The following is a 13,654-nucleotide window of genomic DNA, read 5'->3' as shown; positions in this document are numbered from 1 at the left end:
TCGGGTGGATAATCATCCTAGACTCTTTCGTTATATTTCCACTCTCTTTATAGTCGTAAATCATGCAACAACTGTAAAGATACCATCATTTTTTGACGATCTTCTAAGTTGGTGATAACTCCTCGTTTTTCATGGCTTTCGTAGCAAACACACGGCATTTGTGCTAGTTGATATAAATGACCGGACGATGAAATTTTGAACGGAGTGCGATCATGTGTTCATTTTTTCCTGAAAAAAGAGGAAGAAGAAACAAGTATGTACCTACCTAAATAAAAGAAAGAAACAAGTCAACATCATACATCAACTTTGTGGGCTGTCACGACGGCTCCGTTTCGAACTCATCATGCGAGTCAAACTCATGAAATCAATAATACAAGGATGGACGTAGTACGTGAGAGGATCATTATCCATGTGGAAGGGATGGAAAAGAAAGAAAACCACGTACTCTTGTAATCCCCATGCACTATACTGGCTGGTCCTGCCTTATCAACCACAATGAGGACGCAGCATAGAAAGAAGGTGCACTTGCGCGTGGACCTAGCCAGCCACCGAGTTTGTGAGTGAGAGAGAGAGAGAGAGTCACCGGACGGAGGCCGGAGAGGCTATTCAAAGCTGCCACCCGCTGTACCGGGCAGGCACTAGCCTCCTAGCCCACTCCCCACTCCTTCCTTGAAGAAGGCGCAGAGAGAGAGAGAGAGAGGCAAAGCAAACCCCGCGCAGAAAACTGTCTCCTTCCTTCCCTTCCCTCCATCCTCGGCGCAAACCCCTCATCCTCGCAAACAAGATCCCCAAATCCCCGCAGGTCTGCTCTGCTCGCCCTCGCCGGATCAGCCCCATTGCGCCGCCGATTCCGCCGCGCCCGGCCCTGCGTGGAGGAGGACTCCGGTCCAGGTCCAGGCCCAGGCCGACGCACGCGCGCGCATTGCGGGGTCAGTTCTTGTCCGGATTTCATTTATTTTCAGCTCTTTTTTTTTGCGAGGGTTCAGCTCCTTCTTTTCGTTGCTGAGATTTTGCATCTTCCTGCTCAATTAGCGTGCGGGTAAAAATGTAACTTCTTCTCTCCTTGCTCCCTTCAAAGTAGTACTACGTACGTATTAGCTTAGCCGGTAGACGCTTTCCAATCCGTCGCTGGGTTCGGCCTGGAGATTAAACCACGGGTGGAGCAGTTGAGCGCCGCGAGAAGAAGAAGGAGCTGAACCAACGGAGTAATACAGCTGTACAGGGAATTTCGTCTCCGTGTCGTGTGGAGTAGTACAAACCAACGGAGTAATTAAGTAGGGGTACTACAGCTGTACTTGCATTGTTTATGTCTTGACGATGGGGCCATGCAGGGCTTGCAATACTTGCATTGCGGTCGGGGGAACTAGCAGGCATAATAGAGTACTGTATTTTATTTATGGGTCTAAAGTACCATCTTATCTTTCGGTCCAAGTCACAACTGTACAGTACAGTACAATATTAGTCCTAGATGCCACAGTGATCTGCTTTCAGCAACCTTACCGTCTTCATCCCTCTAATTAACAACGGTTTTTGTCTTTCGTTTATGTGATCTAAATAAGGAAGGCCTTCTAGATTTCCACATCTCAGAGTTTGTTTCGCGTTCTGTATGTGGAGTAAATTAATGAGGTGGCAATACAACTGTGTAGCTAATTAGCTTTGCCATTTGCCTTGTGTCACTTGCCTCGTGAGAAAATTCCTAATCTTCAGGGCCTATGTATTTTAGGCGCTATCTTCATCAGGGTTAAACAGGATTTGGATGCTGTGTTACTTTACTTTATCGAGCCTCCTCTGTAGCCTAACCAACAATGGACAAGGGTGGACCACTTCCAACTGTAAAGCGGAAAAATGCCTTGTTCGCTGATAAAGTTGCATTCTTGCCGTCCTCTCAGCTGTGCCCTTTATGCGGAATTCAACAAAGTGCTGTAAGCAGTTTGTTACGCTATCATTTTAATTTCATTCCTAGTGTAAGTTTTCCGTTGGTGGAGGCTTTTGTCCCCGCTCCTCACTAATTTTCCGTTGGTACAGTAGTATATTATGCTGCTAATTTAGTGGGAGGTAGGTTCATGAATGACGGCACATAATTTTGCCAACCACCTACAATTATGCCTGCCCCCGAAAGTTTGCTGGTGTGTAATCAACCATTTTGGTTCTTTCTGAGGGCCTACTCTCTTTGCTTTCATGTTTTCTGGTTTTATTTGATTAATTAGGTTGCCTCTTGAAAGATAAGACCGTCTTATGTTTATCACTTGTTTCACACAAAGCTCTAGGTTTTAAGTACAATTAGATCATATGTTATAGCTTATCCAGCCTGTTCCCAACTTTTGCATTCTTGGATTCGATTTCACAACTTTAGCTCCGAGTCATTGTTCCATTGCCTTGTGCATCACTTTTAGCAGGAATAATTTCTCAAACGCTAATCTGTTATGCACGCGTCGTATTTAATGCAACTTTTGTGTTGACGAAAAAAAATATTGTGTGAAAATTGCAGGAGATTTGTATTTTATAGATGACCTGGGCAGCAACTCTTGATTATGGGCGCAAGACAAAGAATGAGGACATACGACCAGGGCCACTGCGTCCAGCAAATATCATAAGAAACAAATTTCCTACCTACAAGAATGGTTCAAACGGCATTGTGATCAAGCTGGCAGATGGCCCAGAAGTGCCGCCTCTCAAGGAGGTTGTTGCTAAGGAGACGGAGGAACTGCTTGATCGCCGTCAGCGCTTCTCAGTCCGTGAGCTTGCAATGAAGTTTGAGAAGGGACTCAACACTGCCACTCTGTTGTCTAAAGAGGTTCAGACCTTTGCATTCTTCTCCAACAGACCTTTTGTATTTAGTGCATGATTGCCTCCATGCCACATGCCAATCAGTTTAGTTAATGAATATATGTTTTTCTTAGGTTATGAATTTATTTTTTGGTTGACTTGTTCAAACCATCAGGTTAAATGGAGACAAGTGGCTTTGTTGGAGCGAGACATTCTCCTGAAAAATCTAAAGAGTGTATTGGAGTCACTGAGAGGTCAAGTCACGGGCAAAACTAAGGACGAAATTGAGGAGTCTATTTCTATGGTTGGTTTCTTCATATCCTATACTTCAGGCGTTTTTCTTGTAGCTTCATCTTTCATTTTAAGTTATATTTACATCTAGTGATCATTAAAGCTGGCATGTTCTCATTTGATTAAAGTTATGCTATTTTCCAGGTGGAAATTCTTGCAGTTCAGCTCTCCAAAAGAGAAGCTGAGTTGATTCAACAAAAAACAGAGGTCACAGAATTAGCGAAATCATTAAAGCTGGTATGTTCCAGTTTGTTTGTTTACCCTTTCCAGTGCTGTAGCATTAGATTTTACAAACATGAGGTTTGATATGTTCCAGAATCAGAATCTATGTACTCGAATAATGTCAAAGTTCTCAGTATCATGAATCCTTCATTTGGTAGTTGTACTACTTATAATTCACGACCGACTTAAATGCGTATTTGCTTTCTTAATTGGCAGTTCTTTTTTCCTCGAGCACGCAGGAAAGCTGCGCATCATTATATTAAGCAGAAGAGAAATGAGCCTTAGTTGACAGTTATGTACTACTCCCTCCGTCCGGAAATACTTGTCATCAAAATGAATAAAAGGGGATGTATCTAGATGTATTTTAGTTCTAGATACATCCCTTTTTGTCCATTTTGATGACAAGTATTTTCGGACGGAGGGAGATCTAGATACATCCCCTTTTATTCATTTAGATGACAAGTATTTCCGGACGGAGGGAGTAGTAGAGAAGATTGATCTTTTTATGAGATATATCTATGAAGGGGTGCACTTTATTGCTTAAGTCCTGAAGTCTTCAGGAAAATAACTCGTACCTGCTTCTCTTGCCTAGCGAGAAGTTTTTAAAAGCTCTTAAAAGAACTCGTACCTAGGAACTAATAAATGTATTTAGTTTTGGAGGTCGATTGAAAACATATAAAGACTGCATATTCAGTTAAGGAGTATATACCCATTGATCCTAGTTTTAGGGATTTCGTTACCAAAGAAACATATTTATTTTAGTTGGGAAGGAATGCACACGTATCTAAATTAGAGTAATGTTTGTTTTATCTTACAATACAATTTATGGAAAAAGAAAGTTTGTGTCAATGCAATTTGATTACCATAGGGAAGAAAATATACATTACTACACGGCATTCCCCTCAAAAGTTGGCGGCTTGTGTAAATGTGTAGTCGATATGTCTCAAGATTTTCACCTGATTTTCCAAATGTGACTCCGTCAGAAACATGCAATTAGTCAAGTGAGCACAGCGCGCTAATTATCTTAACCAGGGTTAGATTGCTTTACACAATATCGAAAAAGGTATATTCCAAGTATAAATGCTCCCATGCTCCTACCTGCTGTGCTGCTCTCAACACCCTTTGTATATTGTCCTTTGTTTATAGAATTTGAAGTTTTTTTTTGTCTTGCTCATAGGCTTCTGAAGATGCCAAGAGAATTGTTGAAGAAGAAAGAGTTAATGCCAATACGGAGGTAGAGAGTGCTAGGTCTGCAGTTCAAAGAGTTCAAGAAGCACTTCAGGAGCATGAAAAGATGTCCAAAAGAACTGGGAAGCAAGTACGTTGATATTTTTTTTAAAGCTTCTCACCTTCCTTAATTGTTACTTACCAGTTACTGCAAGGCTACAAGCTAGTTCATGAAGTGAAGCTTGTTTACTTTAACTGTTCTTTTACTTGCTCTTCCTCCTCTTATGTTGTTGCTTACTTGCTTACATACTGTATTCTGGCAAGCTATTTTCCTTGGCTGAATTGGTACATACATAATCTGCATAGTAATTCTGAAGATTTCTTCGAGTTTTTATGTGGCAATACATACATTATCATAAATTTTGAAGTAACGAGAGGTACCTTTTGTGCACCTGTGCAATTTGAGATGATATAATCCAATATCATGCATACTAAGCTTAGCACATTGCATTTTTCTGCTGAGAAACATTGCATTTTTATTTGTTGCTCCTTTATTTATCTTGGTTAGCTTTGAGGCTTCAGTTCCATTTGGTCCAATACTTGATTCTAGTCCCCTGCTATATGCTCTTTTATACATCCAGAGTTCCAGAGGTTGCTTTGCTTTGAATTCATCAATATGTGTCTGAGTTGTGACATTTATTTTCTGTTTGGAAGGATATGGAGGAACTAAAGAAAGAAGTTAGAGTGGCCAGGAGAATAAAAATGCTGCATTGCCCTAGCAAGGTAGAGTTTGTTATAATTATTCACAGCTTTACACAAATTGGAATGTCAATTCTACTTCACATTCATTACTTCTCCAGGCAATGGATCTGGAAAATGAAATCAAAACTTTACGTAAGACGTTCACTGAGAAGTCCGTGGATTGTGTCAATCTTTTGAAAGAGGTATGTGTTACCGATGCTAGCCTAAGATGTTTTTGTACTTATTCGGCATGGCTAGGCTAGTTTCAAAACATCTTCATATTCAATGTTCACATCATCACTGAAATCATTGAGTACAAATGTATTTATTTCACTAAGAATGCAATGTTTGATATGACACACATACATCATATCTGTTATGGTATGTGGCTAGCAGTCTCAAACTCTTTTGTTCCAAGTTTTCATCATCTGAAATACTTCCAGTGAGTAGAGAATTTTTTTAGAGCATAACAGAATACATGTTATATATATTACTGATTTGCAAGGTCTTTTTACCAGTTGGAACTGCACAAAAGACTAAAAGGAAACGACATTCCCGTGTTTGATTTGGAGGGTCTCCAGTGCTTAGGTTCAATGCTACACATAGTTTGTCAGAACGGTACTCCCATGGATTTCTCAAATATTTCGGTCCAGTGGTTCCGGATACACCCAAAAGAAAGCAACAAAGAGATTATTTCAGGTGGAGTCTCTCTCTCTCTCTCTCTCTCTCTCTCATTGCACTGTGATCTCGAAACCTAGAGGTGTCTCTCTAATTAATTATTTTTCATATTATTGTCCTCTTGAACATAGTTGCTCAAAAAATAAAAAAATTGCTCCATTTTTCTTGTTCCTTCGGTACCTCTATCTGTAAGCTATTGAGAAGGGAACAGGCAAGCATTGCCTGGTGAATTATGATTGTCAAGTTTTGGTCACTTCGTTAGGTTTGCCATATCGGCCAACCATTTTAATCTTCAACTCAAATTCACATCCCTAGTGCTTCTCTAACATTTGTTGCCATGGAACTTCTGTAGGTGCCACAAGACCAGCATATGCTCCAGAGCCAAATGATGTTGGACGTTACATGCAAGCTGAAATCAATTTTGGGGGTGAAACTGCAATAGCAAAGACAGCTGGGCTAGTAGACCCTGGTTTGTTTAACTGAACACATCTGTTAGGCATAAGTATGTGCATCTCTTGTTTATTAGTTGACTAATATAAGCTTGATATTCTTAGCAGATGCTGGACTGGTGGATTATGTAGAGACACTCGTAAGAAAACCTGAAACTGAGTTCAATGTATGACCATACTATCCTTTCCAACTTTATGATATTTATTCTAACTATATGCAATGTAGGGATTTCAATTTGCAGAAATCTTTGTGGTGTTTTTACTTGTACCAAATAAGGAGTCTGTATTGGCATGGCAAAGTTTGGCAGTATAACAGTTAGAAGTTGTCATGCCTAGCAGTACTTGTCCTAGTGCCACCCGCTGCTCTTATTTTTACAATTGAGACCACAAAACCGCCTTTCCATATCTTGAACTACTATTGTTTCTTAAGTTCCCAATGCTCTGCGTCTCATTGCAGGTTGTTGTGCTTCAGTTGAATGGAATTGATCAGCCGAAAGAGGCTGTTCATGTTCTCAATGTGGGGAGATTGCGGATGAGACTTTCAAAAGGGAAGACAGTGGTCGCCAAAGAATTCTATTCCTCATCGATGCAGGTAGGCTGCAGCCACTCAGCATCTGCTCTCCCTCTTTTTTCCTTTTCTTGTGGGGATATGTTCTCTTTTTCGGTTAGGCAGTATCTGCAATGCTCATTTCGGTTAGGCAGTATCTGCAATGCTCATTATCAAAGCAGCTGCTCTGGAATTATTTCACGTTAATAAAACATGTTTGTTTTCAAGGTTTACAATGAAATTTGCAATAACATATTATTTGTTACCAGTAATGCAGCTGGCATGATCATACAACACTTGTCATGTTTCCTGACACTTGTCGGTTGTATGATCATGATGAGTTGTTATTGGCGTAACAGTAGTCTCACTGCATTTATGTTGTGTATCAGCTATGTGGTGTTCGAGGTGGCGGGGAAGCAGCCTCACAGGCGATGTTTTGGCGGCCCCGGAGTGACCTCAGCTTCGCCGTTGCCTTCGAAACAGCGAGAGAGCGGAACGCCGCCATCATGCTGGCGCGGCGATTCGCCATTGATTGCAATGTACGTGCCTCAGCTTCACCGACGTGCAATGCTCGTGGCATGATTTTCCTTATTCATGGTTTGTTTTGCAGATCATCCTTGCAGGTCCGGGTGACAAGACTCCCTGGTGAAGGAGACGGCGCGCACTGGTGCTGGATGCTTGTGCCTCCGAACTCCGGCCCGACAGGCGACCCTTGCAGAGCGTTGCAGAGCGAACGTGATGTTGTACATTTTAGTGTATTTCATGATATGTTGTAGCCTGGGTTTTGTTCCCTTGTGGCCTTGTGGTGGTAGCTCTCAGAGGCGGCACCGTGGGCATCGTTTTAGCCGCCTTGGTGTTGTTCTGACAACCTTCCGAGTGTTCATGTTGTTCTGCTTCACAGGCGTTGCGATATGTTGTTGCTAGGCGTTTCTCTCTTCTTTCTGATACTCCCATGCAAGGACAGTTAGCTATGTTTGACGTGTTACACACTATAAAAGAAATGTTTGATGTGTACTACATCTCTAATCTTGCTAATTCTTTTGACAGTACTTGTGGTAACAACAATGGTGGATGCATAACTGAATCTAAGGCAATGGCGGCGTTCGCTGCAAATTATCAAGAGATCTCAATGATCAAATCGTGATGCGATTTTTTTAGTTGAGTTGAGTTGAGTTGGTGATGCAAGTTGATAGAGCAGGTCGTGGCATGTATTAGTTGGTGCAGACAAGTCACCTACTAATACTAATAGAAAACATGGTATAAGCTATCTCAAAAATCTTATCTTAATCTAAAAATAAATAAAATTAAAACAACATAACATGTGAATGAAATCCTTGATTGTTCACCAGTTTAGTGTGTACTCTGTTTACATACTTATAACATTTTAAATCTGCCACCATTTCAAGAATGCTGCGTTCTCAAACTGAATGGATGAAGTACTCCCTCCAATTTTTTTTACTCCGCGCCTGTTTTCGAGCTGATAGTATGTGCGTCACTCATTCGCGCCAATGAATGCGTCGCAAGAAACCTTTAATTGGAGAACTGTTGGCACATAGCCCAAGACCAGTTCATAGAGTACATACGACTCCGCGTCCCAGTCCATCCCTTCATTGGTATGCAGGTCTGAAGTTCTATGCAGACTCTGAAGAAACAGATGGGACTATAAATACTGGTTTAAAATGTTAGATAAGAAAAACAAGAAAAAAATAACACCCGAACAAAGAAAGAGAGTGACACTGCAAGCGATGTCAAGATAAAATGGAGTTGTCTGACGCTCGAGGTCTTTGCCCCCGTCGACTGCAGCTGCAAGCCCTAACTGGTGCCCGGATCGCCACCGACCAGCTTCACAGCTGCACTACCACTAGCTACACAATGACCACCAGCAAGAATTTTTCTGTTGGTGAAAAATTTATATCCATCATGTTCTTGAGGACATAATTCCAAAAATTATAGAACAGACTAAACAAACTGAAAAAACCACATGCTGTCTAGAAGAAAAAGAGCATTTTTGCTAAATAAAATTCATGAGATTTTGACTCATACATATCGCGAGTTTCCATCGTAGCAAATTCCAGTTATGCATAACTGTCAACACGTTGATGCGAACTTTGCTAATCACTTGGCGACTTCTTTTTTCCTTTCTTTTCTATTTTTTTGGTTGTGTGCATCTTGGATGTCGTTGTGGCATCTTGTAGTGCACATGCTAGGTGTAATTGATATTTGCGCGATATTGATATTCCCCTTTTCAAAAGAAAAAAGTGGATTACAACAAATTGCGGTTGAAAGTGCAGACGAGAAAGAGGAGGATGCAATGCACCTTACCTGTTGCTCTTTTGTATTGATCATATGTGGCTAGTGTACAACACGCGCAATCTGCTCAGTAGCACGGAGGCGGGGCGTAGTGTGCGGGGTGGAGCTAGGACGTGCATCGTGTATGGTGGTTGGCATGCGTAGTGCAGCTAGGAGAGGTTACAGTCAACAGCAAGAAGGAAATAGGAGAAGAACGGGAGCAGGGGATACATGATTCAGAATCATTCGCTAGTTCTGTGGTCATCCGCCAAGGAATGAAGCAATGGCGTGGAAAAAAGTAAGAAAATTGTTCCCGGCGTCTCCTAGGCCTATTGTAGCGAAGCCATTGGAACAGGCTCCTTGGACTCGGGTAGAAATTAATCTCACTTGCTCGGTTTGTTCCTTGGCCTGCCCTTTTAGACTACCCACAATGGGAGTAACATAGGTAGTAACATCACACATATCTAGATAATATAGATGATGTGGCAAGAAATAAATAAAGAAAGAGAGGCATGTGGTAACATAGCTAGTTACTACTAATGTGAGTAACATCACACATATCAAGACAAGATGAATCTATAGCCTAATAAATGAAGTGTTGTATGTTACCACACATATGTTACTCCCCACTATAAAGGTAGTAACATAGAGTAGTAACATGGGCATATTACTACACTATGTTACTACCCATTGTGGCTAGTCTTATGCTATCACATAAGTTCATGTTCTATGGGGATTACAGACTTCCCCTGATCAATTTGCTGTTCACCTAGTAGGCTACTACTACATGGACATGCGTGCATGTTTCCCCTCAATGGAAGCACTGAATGTTCGATCAGATATATAGCTTGGAAATGGTCTTGATATTACTGGCTTTGGGTCGAGTGATGCACGGAGCTCTCTTTATTAGGGAACAAGAATGAATCTGACATAACCTACCATTGTAGGTTTCATTACCTCTTTAGTACCTTTAGGGCCCCAGCCTTTTCTTGGAGCGTTTTGTGCCTCGATCATATGACCCATTATTTGTATGCATGCTGCAAGCACATATGTACAGTGTACATATAGTCAGGCATACAAATTTACATCCTCTGTTCTTTTTGTTGACTGTCACATACACTTCATCGTCTACTAGGTTAACTTTGAATACCTATGACCTTGATTTGTACTAGGAGTAAATACTACTAGCGGGGCAGAAGCGTGCCCGTTGGTTATTTTTGTTTGATTTATTAAGAGAAAAAAGCGTTGAATGATAAAGTACAACGGATTGAGTATTGATTTGTGAAGGTATGTTGCATGGGTAAATGATTCATAGTTGTGAATAAAGAGTACAAGCTAGCGGGGTAGACTGTATGGCTAGTTGGTACATGAATCTAGGAGGGTGTACATACTAATTGCATATAAGAAACAACAAACAGTGGACTGAATCATGGGTCATTGGTTTTCTAGGAGATTTACTTCTACTCTTTATGCAACTTCGTTGTGTTTTTTGTTTGGAAAGAGAATGATTATGTTGGGGGGAGGAGGGGGGGGGGGGGGGGGGGGGGGGTAGCTTGGGTTCTAGGCTCTTCGGACTCTTCTTTTACCCGTTATTCTACTTCAAGCCATAGAAGTTGGTCTTTCTTCGTCATCACAGGGAATAATGCCGCATTGTTATTCTTCTTCCTTAAGTGGGGCTAGTGGATTGGCGGCGATGGATCGGGCAACCTGGACTAATAGAATGAACGCAACATGGTGAGGCTCTTAGTAACCCAAAGGTTTCTAACTGCCGTGCAGTCATCGAACTTCTGGACTTGACTGAGGAGGTCCGTGCACTCTCGCCCCCTAAGCTCCTCCTCCGATCGTTTGCTAAAGACCACCTATCTGAGGAATATAAGAAACTTGACATTTATTGGCGAGAACGGTATACTTATCGGCTTTGCAAGCTTGGAGATGGCAACACTTCTTTCCGTCATGCTGGCGCGTCTGCCCGTCTTCGCAAGAATCAAATTCAAGTCCTGCATGCAGATGGAGTCACTCACTTTAATCATGGTGACAAGGCTAGACCACTGTCGAATTTTTATTCGTCTCTCCTGGGCACTGCCGCCCCTTCTTCGTGGAGCTTCGACCTTCACATGTACTTGGCGCGCGTGCCTGGTCTGGATGACCTTGAGAGGTCTTTCACCATGAAGGAGCTCAAAGTAGCAGTCTGGGCTATGCGGTCCAACAGCAGCCCCGGTCCGGACGAGTTCGGCCCTACCTTCTTTAAAAAAAATTGGGACACAGTTTCTCTGGACCTGTTGGACTTCTTGAATGATTTCTACTCCGGTGAGGTGGATCTGGATGGTGTTAACCGTGCTTTTATTACCCTGCTGCCGAAGTGTGACGTGGTGCTATCGGCCGATGGATTCCGGCCCATTTCCCTTGAAAATTGCATCGTGAAAATTATCTCCCGGATCTTGACCACACGGCTGCAGAAATTTATTGAGCTCTTGGTGTCCTTTGAGCAATCTGTGTTTATTGCCGGGAGATGCATCACAGATAATTTCTTGTATGCAACGGATTTGGTCCGAAGCTGTCGTATTCGAAAGACGCCGACGATTGCCCTTAAATTGGATTTCAAGAAAGCCTTTGATTCAGTTAGCTGGGATGCTTTTGGGTATAATCATGCAGGCGTGCGGGTTCGGTGATCGACAGTGCTCATGGATCCATAATATCCTTACCACCAACAAAATGGTAGTGTTGTTGAACGGGGGTCCATGGCAGCTGGATTCAGTGTAAAAAGGGACTGCGACAGGGGACCCTATGTCGCCCTACCTCTTCTTGATAGTTGCAGACCTTCTCACCAACTGGTTGTCGAGGATGACTCCGCCGACGGGTTACTACATCCGCTTATCAACGACCTGCCCTGTCCTGTTGTTCAGTACGTCAAGGATGACTCCGCCGACGGGCTACGATCTATTTTGGATGCCTTCTCTGCTGCCACGGGGCTAACTATCAACTTCCACAAAAGCACATTCGTCCCCATATGCGTCGACCCCGCACGTGCTGCCTTGCTGGCTGTAGAACTTAGCTATCCGCTGTCAACGTTCCCCAGGACATATCTCGGCCTACCTCTCTCTAATGAAAAATTGCCTGCTAGTGCTCTGGATTTCTTGCTGATCAAAATTGAGCAGCGGCATACCTGGGTGGGGCTGCGCGCGCGTGCACACACACACACTTGACCACAAGGCCCATTTGACACTTACTTCTACGGTTCTGGCTGCGATCCCCACTCATGTCATGTCAGTTTTACCCCTCCCTAAAGGGATTGTGGCCAAGATGGACCGCCTAGAAGGGCCATGTTTGGAAAGGGGCAAGCAAGTACTTCGGAGGGAGGGGGGGGGGGGGACTGCCAGGTTGCATGGCACGAGGCTTGTCGTCTCCGCTCGGAGGGGGGTCTTGGCTTGGTCGACATTGAGGTCAGAACACATGTCTCCAGTTGAAAATGGTTCATAAAATCTTCAGTGGCGTCCGTACCCCCCGGACTATCTGGGTGCGCCGTTGGTACTTGGGCGACCGTCCCGCTGCTTCGACCCCCTCATGGAAGGCGTTCGCCTCCCTGGTCCCTTTCTATCGCTCCCTGACATCGATAAGGCTTGGCGACGGCGTGGGCACATCCATCTGGCATGACAACTGGACCTCGGCCGTCGTTGCTTGCCTGTTGATTGCACGGTGGGGAAATTTTTGGTGCGCCTTCTCTGCCAATCACCCCTCTTGGAGTCGTCCTCTCCTCAGCACGGCAATGTGCTCTGTCCTCTGGTGGTCTGGAAGTCCAGGAACGGGATGGTGTTCGATAACATCCATACCTCGGATATTGACTTGCGGCATTCAATCTAAGAGCATCTTCTCTTGTGGATAGTTCGCCCCCCTGCCTGTGTAGACTGTGCACCGCTCCCTCCCTCCCATTAGCACTCCGCGGGGTGTTTATGTGATGTACGAAATGCTTCGTTATTATTATTAATGCAATGTTCAGGTGGGGCCCATCGCCCCTCGTTGATTGTTCAAAAAGAAAAGGCTCTTAGTAACCATAATAAGAAATAGACACATAATTTATCCCTAGAAGTATCAATCAGACGTGTTAATTTACTTGTACAAGCATCAAACTAGAGCCAAAAGCTCTATGAGTAACTTCCCTGCAAAAAAGAAAAAACTCTATGAGTAACTGTTGCAGGCATTATCATCTGAATTAACCCTTGGTGCCCTCAAGAAACTACTTTTCGATTTCTGAAATAAAGGGACGGATACATAGAACATATTTCAGGATACTCACCTATCCCTTTGCAAATAGTCTGGCCGAGTAAAAGATGAAACTGTTTCTTTCTGTCACGACGTAAATAAGTTTAGTTCTGGTCTCTCTTGTTAAGGCTAGCAATTTGTACACTGAGAAAATTCTGAATTACTCTTTGGTGGAGGGGAGAAAGATCAACAGAAGTACAGTCGTTATGAGGCTCGCTGCAGGAAATAACTTGCCTTACCTTCTCAC

The 13,654-nt window shown here is 43.1% G+C and overlaps 1 protein-coding gene across 2 annotated transcripts; it reads left to right on the top strand.

The window, feature by feature from the left end:
- The first annotated feature begins 629 nt into the window (after nt 1-629).
- LOC109759322 (stomatal closure-related actin-binding protein 1) lies at nt 630-7,878 on the top strand. 2 transcript variants are annotated; one of them, XM_020318148.4, is made up of 14 exons: nt 652-929; nt 1,724-1,922; nt 2,489-2,794; nt 2,942-3,070; nt 3,202-3,294; nt 4,457-4,597; nt 5,161-5,229; nt 5,307-5,390; nt 5,706-5,886; nt 6,218-6,334; nt 6,423-6,481; nt 6,772-6,906; nt 7,251-7,400; nt 7,472-7,878. In XM_020318148.4, the coding sequence occupies exons 3-14, from the start codon at nt 2,507-2,509 to the stop codon at nt 7,508-7,510; spliced, it is 1,485 nt and encodes a 494-aa protein (XP_020173737.1). In that variant the 5' UTR covers nt 652-929; nt 1,724-1,922; nt 2,489-2,506; the 3' UTR covers nt 7,511-7,878. The 2 variants fall into 2 exon arrangements, with proteins under 2 accessions (XP_020173736.1, XP_020173737.1); XM_020318147.4 differs by lacking the exon at nt 1,724-1,922 and having other exon boundaries at nt 630-929.
- The last annotated feature ends 5,776 nt before the right edge of the window (nt 7,879-13,654 follow it).

Source organism: Aegilops tauschii, chromosome 5 (genome assembly GCF_002575655.3).
Source record: "Aegilops tauschii subsp. strangulata cultivar AL8/78 chromosome 5, Aet v6.0, whole genome shotgun sequence".
NCBI lineage: Eukaryota > Viridiplantae > Streptophyta > Magnoliopsida > Poales > Poaceae > Aegilops > Aegilops tauschii.
This window is presented reverse-complemented; position numbering and strand designations above follow the sequence as displayed.